Here is a 12,903-nt window from a genome sequence, read left to right on the forward strand (position 1 = left end):
TACTGCGAGCCAGGCCTAATCGCCCAACATCAGTGCCCGACCTCACTAATGCTCTTGTGGCTGAATGGTAGCCAGTCCCGCGCAGCAATGTTCCAACATATAGTGGAAAGCCTGTTATAGCAGATACGGGGGACCAACTCCATATTAATGCCCATGATGTTGGAAGGAGATGTTCGATGAGCAGGTGTCCACATACTTTTGGTCATGTAGTGTAATATTGGACTTTGTCGTAGCCATGTGAGATGACAGCAGGTCTGAATGTATATCTATATCTATATATCTCAACACACACACACACTCCTCAGGAGTCAGGGACCTGAGCCATAGTCCATTTATCAGTTGCTCCCAGGCTGTGATAGTGTGTTCTATCCCAGCATGAGAGCAAGAAAGGTAAGAGGAGGATAAGAGAGAGAGGGAGAGGACGGAGAGGAACTGTCATTATCTCCTAATGATGTCATTAAGGCAGCGCCACGCTACACTCACTCACAGTTACACACACATGGCTTCCTGAAGAAACCAACCGGTATAGACATACCATACCATGGCTTAGTTACAGTTAATGGTAACAGACATAAAACACCATGCTGTATATACAGTCATATGAATACTAGACACAGTGAAATACAAATATGGATCAGAAGTCCCCACATGGATAAGAGAAGGATATTTTAGGCTTAGAGGTTAGGGTTAGTGTTAAAATTTGGTTTAGGGTTAGGAGTTAGACTTAGGTTTGGGGTTAGTGTTTGGGGTTAGGGTTAAAGTTAGGTTAAGGGTTAGGGGTTATGGAAAGAGGATCTTGAATGGGAATAAAATTGTTAGGTCCCACAAGGATATAAAACAATGTGTGTGTGTGTGTGTGTGTGTGTGTGTGTGTGTGTGTGTGTGTTGTGGTGTGTGTGTGTGTGGTGTGTGTGTGTGTGTGTGTGTGTGTGTGTTGTGTGCTTGTGCGTGTGTCTAACTGCAGTGTGTTGTCTCCTTTCCAGGCCCAGTGTTCTCCCAGTACTCTGTGTTCAGTTTCTGCTGCCTCCACAGCCTACTGTGGGTCTGTTCCTTCAAACCGTCTCTCTACATCTGTACCTGGGTCACACCACACACACACCTGAAACTACAACGCTAAACTCACCGAAAACTACACACTCACTCATGACCTCACACACCCCCCTGACCACACACACTCCTTTGGAACAGTCTGATCCAGCCCTCTGCTCCTCCCAAGAAGATTTGATCTACAGTGGAGTGGCCAATAGATACAGCTACACAGGTATGACTCTGGCCAATAGATACAGCTACACAGGTTTGACTACTTTCCAATAGATACAGCTACACAGGTATGACTACTGGCCAATAGATACAGCTACACAGGTATGACTACTGGCCAATGATACAGCTACACAGGTATGACTACTGGCCAATAAGTACAGCTACACAGGTATGACTACTGGCCAATAGATACAGCTACACAGGTTTGACTACTCGCCAATAGATACAGCTACACAGGTTTGACTACTGGCCAATAGATACAGCTACACAGGTTTACTACTGGCCAATAGATACAGCTACACAGGTTTGACTACTGGCCAATAGATACAGCTACACAGGTATGACTACTGGCCAATAGATACGCTACACAGGTTTGACTACTGGCCAATAGATACAGCTACACAGGTTTGACTACTGGCCAATAGATACGCTACACAGGTATGACTACTGGCCAATAGATACAGCTACACAGGTATGACTACTGGCCAATAGATATAGCTACAACAGGTATGACTACTGGCAAATAGATACAGCTACACAGGTATGACTACTGTACATTACATTCAACACTACAACTTCATTAGCACCCTCAGTAGTTATTAGAGTAGCTTCAAGTCTTGACCAATCAGAAACAACCTTCTGAGCAAGTTGTAGCTGTGGCAACAAATAAATTATTGTGTAAATTCATGTGACATTGGAGACCAATGCATTTTCCATGACATTCCAACTCACACTAACATGTGGCTGAAACAGCTGCTTGTTGCTAATGGCTGTAAGTCTCTGGTGGGTGGTGGCGTGGGCCTGCGAGCACCTCTGTATCATTACAACTTTAAGATGGCCATTTAAACACCACTTGAGGTCTCACTCTTTTTATCTGTCCGGAGTGAGTGAGTGAGTGTGTGTGTGTGTGTGTGTGTGTGTGTGTGTGTGTGTGTGTGTGTGTGTGTGTGTGTGTGTGTGGTGTGTGTGTGTGTGTGTGTGTGTGTGTGTGTGTGTGCGTGTGCGTGGGTGCGTGCGTGTCTGCGTGTGTACTCTTTCTGCACATTATTTATTTGGTTAGTTCGTCTGTTTAATCAAGACTAATGGTAGTATGCGGGGTGGAGGGTGTGTGTGTGTGTGTGTTTGGCATTGTGTGGAGGAAAGGAGAAGAGAGTGATTCTAGTCGACGCTGGTGACACCATCTGGGAGAGGAACATAAAGCTGTCGCTGCCCCGCCATCCACCAGATGTTTCTCACCCCCCCCCCCCCCCCCACACACACACGCACACACACACACAATCACCAACTCAAACTGCAAACACACGCAATGCTTTCATACCACAGAAACACATGCAAACACCTCATACACACATCTTACACACCGCACATCCCAACTAACCTCAGTTTAACACATTACCCTTAAGATAAAAATGAGCCACGCTGGCTACAATGCAAACAAATTATTAAAATCACCAATGTCAGGGTTTCACAGAAATACAAACACACAATTGCCACTAGAGCTGGGCAATATGGACAAAAAGTCAAATGCGCATCATGTAACTGTTTTACTCGATAAAGATAAATACAACAATCATTTTACTTTACATTAGCGCAGGGCTCTAGACAATTACACGCTCAAAAAATAAAGGGAACACTTAAACAACACAATGTAACTCCAAGTCAATCACACTTCTATGAAATCAAACTGTCCATTAGGAAGCAACACTGATTGACAATAAATTTCACATGCTGTTGTGCAAATGGAATAGACAAAAAGGTGGAAATTATAGGCAATTAGCAAGACACCCCAAAAAGGAGTGATTCTGCAGGTGGTGCCCACAGACCACTTCTCAGTTCCTATGCTTCCTGGCTGATGTTTTGGTCATTTTGAATGCTGGCGGTGCTCTCACTCTAGTGGTAGCATGAGACGGAGTCTACAACCCACACAAGTGGCTCAGGTAGTGCAGCTCATCCAGGATGGCACATCAATGCGAGCTGTGGCAAAAAGGTTTGCTGTGTCTGTCAGCGTAGTGTCCAGAGCATGGAGGCGCTACCAGGAGACAGGCCAGTAACATCAGGAGAGTGGAGGAGGCCGTAGGAGGGCAACAACCCAGCAGCAGGACCGCTACCTCCGCCTTTGTGCAAGGAGGTGCACTGCCAGAGCCCTGCAAAATGACCTCCAGCAGGCCACAAATGTGCATGTGTCAGCATATGGTCTCACAAGGGGTCTGAGGATCTCATCTCGGTACCTAATGGCAGTCAGGCTACCTCTGGCGAGCACATGGAGGGCTGTGCGGCCCCACAAAGAAATGCCACCCCACACCATGACTGACCCCACGCCAACCGGTCATGCTGGAGGATGTTGCAGGCAGCGAAAGTTCTCCACGGCGTCTCCAGACTCTGTCACGTCTGTCACATGTGCTCATGTGCTCAGTGTGAACCTGCTTTCTCTGTGAAGAGCACAGTGCGCCAGTGGCGAATTTGCCAATCTTGGTGTTCCTTGGCAAATGCCAAACGTCCTGCACGGTGCTGGGCTGTAAGCACAACCCCCACCTGTGGACGTCGGGCCCTCATACCACCCTCATGGAGTCTGTTTCTGACCGTTTGAGCAGACACATGCACATTTGTGGCCTGCTGGAGGTCATTTTGCAGGGCTCTGGCAGTGCACCTCCTGGCACAAAGGCGGAGGTAGCGGTCCTGCTGCTGGGTTGTTGCCCTCCTACGGCCTCCTCCACGTCTCCTGATGTACTGGCCTGTCTCCTGGTAGCGCCTCCATGCTCTGGACACTACGCTGACAGACACAGCAACCTTTTTGCCACAGCTCGCATTGATGTGCCATCCTGGATGAACTGCACTACCTGAGCCACTTGTGTGGGTTGTAGACTCCATCTCATGCTACCACTAGAGTGAGAGCACCGCAGCATTCAAAAATGACCAAAACTCAGCCAGGAAGCATAGGAACTGAGAAGTGGTCTGTGGTCACCACCTGCAGAATCACTCCTTTTTTGGGGGGTCTTGCTAATTGCCTATAATTTCCACCTTTTGTCTATTCCATTTGCACAACAGCATGTGAAATTTATTGTCAATCAGTGTTGCTTCCTAATTGGACAGTTTGATTTCACAGAAGTGTGATTGACTTGGAGTTACATTGTGTTGTTTAAGTGTTCCCTTTATTTTTTTGAGCAGTGTATTTTCCAGTGCCAAGTAAGACAACTGAGATGGTAGCCGGGATTAAAAAAGTAAGCTATTTCATGATAGATATTTTAATGTGCAACCTGTCAAAATAGGATCCAGAATTATCAGATTTATGTTTGGCTCTTCAGAGATGAATTTGCCAACATCTTTTTGCATATTGGCCTAACCTATATTATTCACCACCCGAGGAAGTGGGAACTCAAAAGTTTAAACACTTAGCTAGATTTCTAACTGTAAATATGATATTGTTGCTTGGTAGACAGGTAGGCTAATTGATTCATTTATCAGTAAATGTAATGTCCTGCAAAAACMTTCCAGCACTAGGCCTAGGCTACGTGATGTAGCATATTGACCGCAAATGGCATCAAAACCATACTACACAGCCTACTCCGGTTGTAAAGTGGTTCCATGAACTCAAATGAAGAGGTGAGAAATACGTGATCTACTCCCAGAAAGCTGTGACTCTCCTCTCTGGAACTACAACAACAGTAGTTGCTTTGAAATCTGTCTTTTTCCAGCTACTGCATTTTGAGCCACGGTCAGACGCTTGTGGTTATCAGAATCCATCTCTCCTTCCTCCGTGCAGCGCACAGTGGGGAGTGAGAGTGGCTCGTTCACACAGCAGTCTCCAGCGAAACAGGGACAAGCGGATACTTTCATAGCAGGAATCAACATAATGTATAGGCTATTGGGGGGGGGGGGGCAGGTAGCCTAGTGGTTAGAGCGTTGGGCCAGTAACTGAAAGGTTGCTAGATTGAATCACCGAGCTGACAATGTAAAAATCTGTTGTTCTGCTCCTGAACAAGGCAGTTAACCCACTGTTTCTAGGCCATCATTGTAAATAAGAATTTGTTCTTAACTGGCTTGCCTAGTTAAATAAAGGTTAAAAAATATATACATATACAGTGGGGAGGACAAGTATTTGATACACTGCTGATTTTGCAGGTTTTCCTACTTACAAAGCATGTAGAGGTCTGTCATTTTTATCATAGGTACACTTCAACTGTGAGAGACGGAATCTGAAACAAAAATCCACGAAACTCAAAATTGTATGATTTTTAAGTAATTTCAATTTGCATTTTAATTGCACTGACATAAGTATTCTGATAACCTACCAACCAGTAAGAAATTCCGGCTCTCACAGACCTGTTAGTTTTTCTTTTTAAGAAGCCCTCTGTTCTCGACACTCATTACCTGTATTAACTCGCACCTGTTTGAACTCGTTACCTGTATAAAAAGACACCTGTTCCACTACACTCCAATCAACAGACTCCAACCTCTCCACAATGGCCAAGACCAGAGAGCTGTGTAAGAACATCAGGGATTACAATTGTAGACCTGCACGACGGCTGGGATGGGCTACAGGACAATAGGCAAGCAGCTTGGTGAGAAGGCAACAACTGTGGCGCAATTTATTAAGAAAATGGAAGAAAGTTTTCAAGGATGACGGTCCAATCCCCCTCGGTCTGGGGCTCCAATGGCAAGATCTCACCCTCGTGGGGCATTCAATGATCATGAGGAAGGTGAGGGATCGCCCAAGAACTCTACGTTCAAGGACCTGGCAATGACCTGAAGAGAGCTGGGACCACAGTCTCAAAGAAAGACCATTAGTTGACACACCACGGGCGCCATGGAAGTTAAAGTCCTGCAAAAGCCGCACCTCTGCTCAAGGCAAGCGCAGGGTCCAGGCCCGCGTCTGAAGTTTGCCAATGACCATCTGGACTGATCCAGAAGAGGAATGGAAGAAGGTCATGGTGGTCTGATGAGACAAAAATAGAACTTTTCTGGTCTAACCTCCCCTCCTTCGCCGTGTTTGGAGGAAGAAGAAGGATGAAGTACAAACCCAAAGAACACATCCCCAACCGTGGAAGCATGGAGGTGGAAACGTCATTCTTTGGGATGCTTTTGGCAAAGGGGACAGGACGACTGCAAGCCGGTATTGAGGGGAGACATGGATGGGGCCAATGTATCGCGAGATCTTGGCTTTCACTCCTTCCCTCAGTCAGAGCAATGAAGATGGGTCTTGGTCTGGGTCTTCCAGCATGACAACGACCGAACACACGCCAGGGCAACTAAGGAGTGGTTCCGGTAAGAAGCATCTCAAGGTCGCTGGAGTGGCCTATGCCAGTCTCCAGACCTGAACCCCAATAGGAAATCTTTGGAGGGAGCTGAAGAAGTCCGTATTGCCGCAGCGACAGCCCCGAAACAATGAAGGATCTGGAGAAGGGTCTGTATGGAGGGAGTGGAACCAAAATCCCTGCTGCAGGTGGGTGGTGCAGAACCTGGTCAAGAAGCTATCAAGGAAACGTATGCTCTGTAATTTGCAAACAAAAGGTTTCTGTACCAAAGTATGTAAGTTTCGTGCTTTTCTGATGTATCAAATACTTATGTCATGCAATAAAATGCAAATGAATTGCTTAAAAATCATACAATGTGATTTTCTGGATTTTTGTCCAGAAAATCTGGACAAAAATTCTGTTAGATTCCGTCTCTCACAGTTGAAGTGTACCTATGATAAAAATGACAGACCTCTACATGCTTTGTAAGTAGGAAAACCTGCAAAATCGGCAGTGTATCAAATACTTGTTCTCCCCACTGTATATATTACTGATGATCAAATAATGGTTTTAGAACAATCTACAGGAACGTTGTGTAGTAAAATCACTGAAAATGACTGACATGAGCAGAATTTTTGGGTAAGAGGAAGGCGATGTCGGTGCCTGTAATTTTTGGAGTATCGTCCCAGCTCTAACACACACACAGCACTGCAAATAGTGTCCAGGGTATACTGCTCTAAACTGGGACTTGTATTAATGCTGGCATGGGACTCTGTTAAAAGCCACTGCTCTTGCTAACAGAGAAAACATTTGCGTTTGCTTTCCGTAAAGCTCTCCTGTGGGTCGGTAAGGGATCTATCTCGCATATGATCACAGTCAAGATGTACGCATAAGGAGAACTTTTGACTGTATGTGTGTGTGTGTGTGTGTTTATGTGTTTGAGTGTATACTTGCTTTTCTCCCCATGAGACAGCATAACTTGACTTTTACGGTCATGTTGCTGAATCTTTTATATGGCCTTTTTTGTACTGCTACTTTCTGTGTCTTGTTACTTCACTATTGACCACTGATTCTGGTTATTACTTGGTTATTACTGTTTATAACTGGTTATAACTATATTCCCAGACTCAGACTTGGAGCCTTATACCACCTATGAGTACAGAGTATCGGCCTGGAACAGTTATGGGCGTGGCTACAGCAACGTCACTGTGGTGACAACCAATGAGGACACGCCCTGGGGAATGGCCCCGCCGCACTGGAGTCGCCTAGGCGACCGTGATGACGTCGTACAACTACATTGGCAGGCTCCCGCCAAGCCCAATGGTAAGCCTCGACAACACACACACACACAKACACACATACACACACACACATTTGTTCTTTCTCATTGGTCTGTTTCCCGTTCCACCAGGTGACATCAGCCACTACGTGGTGCTGCGTGACGGACAGGAGCGTTACCGAGGAGACGAGATGAGCTTTACAGATGTGGGTGGGATCCATCCGTTCCAGGAGTACGGGTACTGGCTCCGGGCCTGTAACACCGCCGGCTGCACCGACAGCTCACAGGTGGGCCGCCTCACCTCTAAACTCTGACTTATTGACCCTTCAACACTGACCTGTCAATGTGCTGCATGACGCAGGATGTGTCTGAATAGCATCCTCTTTGGCCTGGCCCAAACTAGTGCACTATATAGGGGACAAAGTGCTATTTCAGACAAAGCCACGTTTCCATATTCTTCACCTCAGAGGTCACATGGTTCTGCCTTCTTCCKTCTAGTTCATATCTACTTCAACCCTGACCTGGGATGTGTTCAGGAAGATAAAACATTCTGAACTGCATTACATAAAGACACTACTGTTGGTTAACCTCGTCAAGATCAGGGAATCATGTCTGTTCTAGTAGCTTACATTTCTAATTCTATCTTCAAGGCTCTGATGGTTTCACGCGCCTGAGTGTGAAGTTAAGTCTTGTTTTATTTTACAGTAMTGGAACACTTCATTTTACACTAGATTATCCCTCAGTATGACCACCTCTTGATGACTGTAATGATAACCAGGGCTTCATTGAACCAAGCACCATTTGCTCTACTCTCAAGTAGTTCTCCAATTTAGCCAGCTGAAGCACTTGAGAGGAGGCAAGGTGCACCCTTAATGTAGAGAGACAGGCCAAGCACTTTCTCTGAATCAAATCTGACCGATCCTTCTTCAAATAATACAATAACTTTACTTCATACTTGATATTATGGGTGTGACTACATTTCACAGTACATAGTCCCCCTCCTAGGATGTCTCTTGTTTGCGTTTGTGTTTGTATTCACATGTGTATCTTATGTTTCATTATGAAGTGTGTTTATGTAGATTAGGTTGATGTGTTATGGTTGATTTCCTACAGACAGAGACAAGGATAACAGACCATTACCTATAGTGTAGGAAGTGAACAGAAAAGCATGGTGCGGTGTATTCATGTCTGAACCCATGTTATTTGGCCAGTTGGGCTCTTTCTTTCTCTCTCTCTTCTCCTCACGATAAACCAGCTCTCTTTGCTTACTTTCGGGACCACCACATCCAAGGCGCGTGCAAACACATAGAATACTCCACTTCCTCAACCTATCTTCCTGATCACAAAAGGAATCATACGGACTTCTCGCCCCACCCCCAACTCCCGCCCTCGACCTCAAATCCTAACACAAAGACATCAAAATATAACTAAAGGTCAGAACTGTGACCATCTTCATCCATGCTCTGTAAGTTAGGAACACCACTGCACAATTGGCCGTGTAATCCAATTCACTTCGTTCTCCCACTGTATATCATAAAATATATCAAATACAATTCAACTTACATAATAAATAACTCTATCATCACTATATCCTCTTCTCCATCTTTCTACTTTATTAATTTATTATAGTATCTCTCATATCGATTCTTTCTATATCAAATCTTCATTTATTCTCAATTTCTTATGCTTGCGTTGTTGTCTTTCGCTACGTAGACCTGTGTATTCCTTTTATGCTTGAAATCTTAAATCCAGGGTGCAATTTGAAAAAGAGACTGCTAGTTTCTCAATGGGGCATGCAGGTAGCCTAGTGGTTAAGCAGGTAGCTCTAGTGGTTAGGGCTCCAGGTATGCCTAGTGGGTTAGAGGCAGTAGCTTTTAGGTGGTAGAGGGCAAGGTAGCTTAGTGGTTAGACGGGCAGGGTAGCTTAGTGGTTAGCAGGCCAGGTCAGCTTAGTGGTGTTATCGCAGGCAGGGTCAGCTTCAGTGGGGTTAGAGCAGGTCCTCAGCCTTATCGGTTTTAGAGCGCCCGTCGTAGCCCTTCTAGTCCTGGTTATGAGTCGCATCGGGGTGGTGAGCCTAGGTGTTAGAGGCAGGTAGCCTAGTTGGTTTACCGGGAGGCAGGTTAGCCGTAGGGCCTGAGAGCGAAGGGTAAGGACCTAGTGGACTAGTAGGCAGGTAGCTTCAGTGGTTAGGGGACGCAGAGTTATGACTCATCGTGGTTAGAGGCAGGTAGGCTTGCATTAGTCGAGTGCAGGCAGGGCAGTAGCCTACCCGTGCGCCTTAGAGACTGTATCAGGTAGCTCTGGCACAGGTGGACTTTTAGGGCAGTAGCCTAGTTGGGTTAGAGGCAGGATACAGCCTAGTGGCCCCTCTAGAGCGCCCAGTAGCACCCTCACGCCTTGTGAGGCACTTGTGCGGCTAGCTTTAGTCGGTTACGCAGAGACAAGTGTAGCTTAGTGTTTAGAAGTGCATGTTCCTTAATCTTTAGTGGCTGGGAGCACGGCAGGTTATCTTATGTGGTAGATGTCGAGGATTAGCCATAGAAGTAGGGTCTCACGAGCAACGGTACGAGTGATGGAGAGGTCGAGGTATAGCCGCGTCACTGTGTGTGGCTATGTACGGCGCAGGCAATCTATTAGCTCTAACATGTGGTTAGCAAGGGCAGGTAGCTTAGTGGTTATTGAGGGCAGGTAGCTTAGTGGTTTAGAGGCAGGTAGCTTAGGGGTCTTAAGCAGGCAGGTAGATATACGTGGTTAGAGGCAGGGTAGCCTAGTGGTTAGAGGCAGGTAGCCCTATGTGTTTAGAGGCAGGTACGCCTAGTGGCGAGTTAGCAGGCAGGTAGCCTAGTGGTGTAGAGGCAGGTAAGCTTAGTGGTTAGAGCAGGCCTCAGCCTTAGTGAGTTGAGGCAGGTAAGGCTTACGTGTTAGAAGGACAGAGTAGACCTACGTGTTTAGAGGCAGGTAGCTTATGGTTACGAGGCAGTAAGCTTAGTGGTTAGACAGGCCGGTAGCCTAGTGGTTAGCACCCGGGCAGGTAGACCTAAGTGGGTAGAGGCAGGTAGCCACTAGTGGTTAGAAGGCAGAGTAGCCTAGTGGTTAGAGCGCCACCGGTACCTCGTGGTTAGACGGCAGGTAGCTTAGTGGTTAGAGGCAGGTAGCCTTAGGTGTTAGAGCAGGTAGCTTGTGTCTAGGAGGCAAGTGCTGCCTTACGTGGTTACGCCCCAGGCAGGTAGCCTTAATGTGGTAGAGGTGTAGCTTGTGGTTAGAGGCAGGTAGCCTAGTGGTTAGAGGCAGGCTATACCTAGTGGTTAGAGAGGCAGGTAGCTTACGTGGGTTACGAGTCACCGTAGGAGGTGGTGTACCGAGGCACGGATAAAGCTTAGTGCGCCTCTAGAGGCCAGAGTGACTTCCTACCAGACCTTAGCTGGAAGTCTTTGGAGAGCAGGCTAAGCGCCCAGGCACGGTGATGGGTTATTCAGGGAGGCATGTTTGTTAGCGAGCGGGGAAGTGTTAGAGGCCAGATGAGGGGTAGCGGAGAGGGTCGGAGCAGGAGAGTAGCGTTACTGTAGTTTGAGCCCTGGTCAGTTGTTATAGCCTCTACGCAGAATACAGGCCATATTAGAGGGCGACAGCTAGCCTAGTCGCCGTATAGCCTGACGGGCACCGTGTAGCCACTACGAACTGGGTTATCAGACCGAGCAGGTAGCCTACACCGCTCTCGCTATGTGGTCACGCACTTGGCAGGGTGAGCTGCATAGTGGTTAGAGCAGGTAGCTTAGGTTGAGGATGGACAGATTTGGTTATGTCTCTCAGTGGTTAGAGGCAGGTGCTTAGTGGTTAGAGGCAGGTAGCCCCTACGCTGCTTTGAGTTTTGGGATGGGCGAGTGTAGCCCTGTGGCTCATATAGAAGGCAGGTCGCCTAAAGGTGGTTACGCACGAGGTCTAGAGTGTGAGCTCATTTGTTAGTCTAGCAAGGGCCTCAGGTACGACTAGCTAGATTAACCGCACATCAATTACCCACAACACAACACCGGAAGGCTTGGCTGGGCCATGACGAGAACGGATAATGGGATCGACCAAGAGAGAGGAGAGCGCCAGGAGTGAGGGGAGCGAGGGGTAGATAGATAGGAGGAGAGACCCAGAAGAGGAGGCTGGGTGAGCGTGAAGGGTGAGAATGTAGGGAGTGCAGAGTAGAGAGTGGTAGGAGGAGCAAGGTAGCCTCACCCAGAGTGTAGAAGGCGAGGGAGTAGCTTTTAGTGTGTATAGAGGAGCAGAGCCTAAGGATGACATACAGACGAGGTAGCCACGAGAGGTGGGATAAGGAGGTGACAGGGTAGCAATAGGGTATGAATGGAGGGCAGGATAGATGGGTAGTTGGTCTGAAAGCCGGAGGGGAACCAAAAAGAGAGGGGGGGAGTAAAGGGGAGATGGGGGGTAGAGAGAGGACCAAGAGGAGGGGAGTTTAGAGAGAGACCAGAGAGGGGAGGTAGAGAGATGGGGGTCGGAGAGAACCAGAGAGGGGGGGAGGGGGGTAAGAGATGAGCCAGAGAGAGGTAGGTAGAGAGAGACAGAGGGGAGGTAGAGAGAGATGGGGGGTAGCGAGAGACCAGAGAGGGGGGGGGGGGGGGGTAGAGAGAGACACAGAGAGGGGGAGTTAGAGAGAGACCAGAGAGGGGGAGTTAGAGGGAGAGAACCCCAGAGAGGGGAGTTTAAGAGAGACCAAGAGGGAGTTAGAGAGAGACCAGAGAGGGGGAGGTAGAGAGGAGATGGGGTCGAGAGAGGACCAGAGAGGGTAGGTAAGAGAGAGGACCAGAGAGGAGGGGGAGGTTAGAGAGAGATGGGGGAGTAGGAGAGTAGACCAGAGAGGGGGAGGGGGGGGGGTAGAGAGAGACCCAGAGAGGGTAGGTAGAGAGAGACCAGAGAGGGGGAGGTAGAGAGAGATGGGGGGTAGAGAGAGACCAACGAGGAGGGGGAGGTAGCGAGTGATTGGGGGGTAGAATGAGACCAGAGGGGGGGGGGGGGTAGAGAGAGACCAGAGGGGGGATAGCAGAGGATATCAGGGGGTAGAGAGAGAGACCCAGGAGAGGGGGGGTTTAAAGCGAGATTCTAGGGTAACGAGGGCGGACCCAGCAGAAT

General features: G+C 47.8%; 1 protein-coding gene across 1 annotated transcript in view; it reads left to right on the forward strand.

Annotated features, from left to right (window-relative positions):
- The first annotated feature begins 980 nt into the window (after nucleotides 1-980).
- The window catches only part of LOC112072013 (usherin-like), a 45,737-nt gene continuing 33,814 nt past the window's right edge, over nucleotides 981-12,903 (forward strand). The window contains exons 1-3 of the mRNA XM_070439608.1: nucleotides 981-1,261; nucleotides 7,617-7,814; nucleotides 7,903-8,057. Coding sequence (XP_070295709.1) covers nucleotides 1,144-1,261; nucleotides 7,617-7,814; nucleotides 7,903-8,057 — 471 coding nt within the window. The 5' untranslated portion in view covers nucleotides 981-1,143. The remainder of the gene's footprint in view (nucleotides 1,262-7,616; nucleotides 7,815-7,902; nucleotides 8,058-12,903) is intronic.

The sequence above is a fragment of the Salvelinus sp. IW2-2015 genome, unplaced genomic scaffold (assembly GCF_002910315.2).
Source record: "Salvelinus sp. IW2-2015 unplaced genomic scaffold, ASM291031v2 Un_scaffold1800, whole genome shotgun sequence".
Taxonomy (NCBI): Eukaryota; Metazoa; Chordata; class Actinopteri; order Salmoniformes; family Salmonidae; genus Salvelinus; species Salvelinus sp. IW2-2015.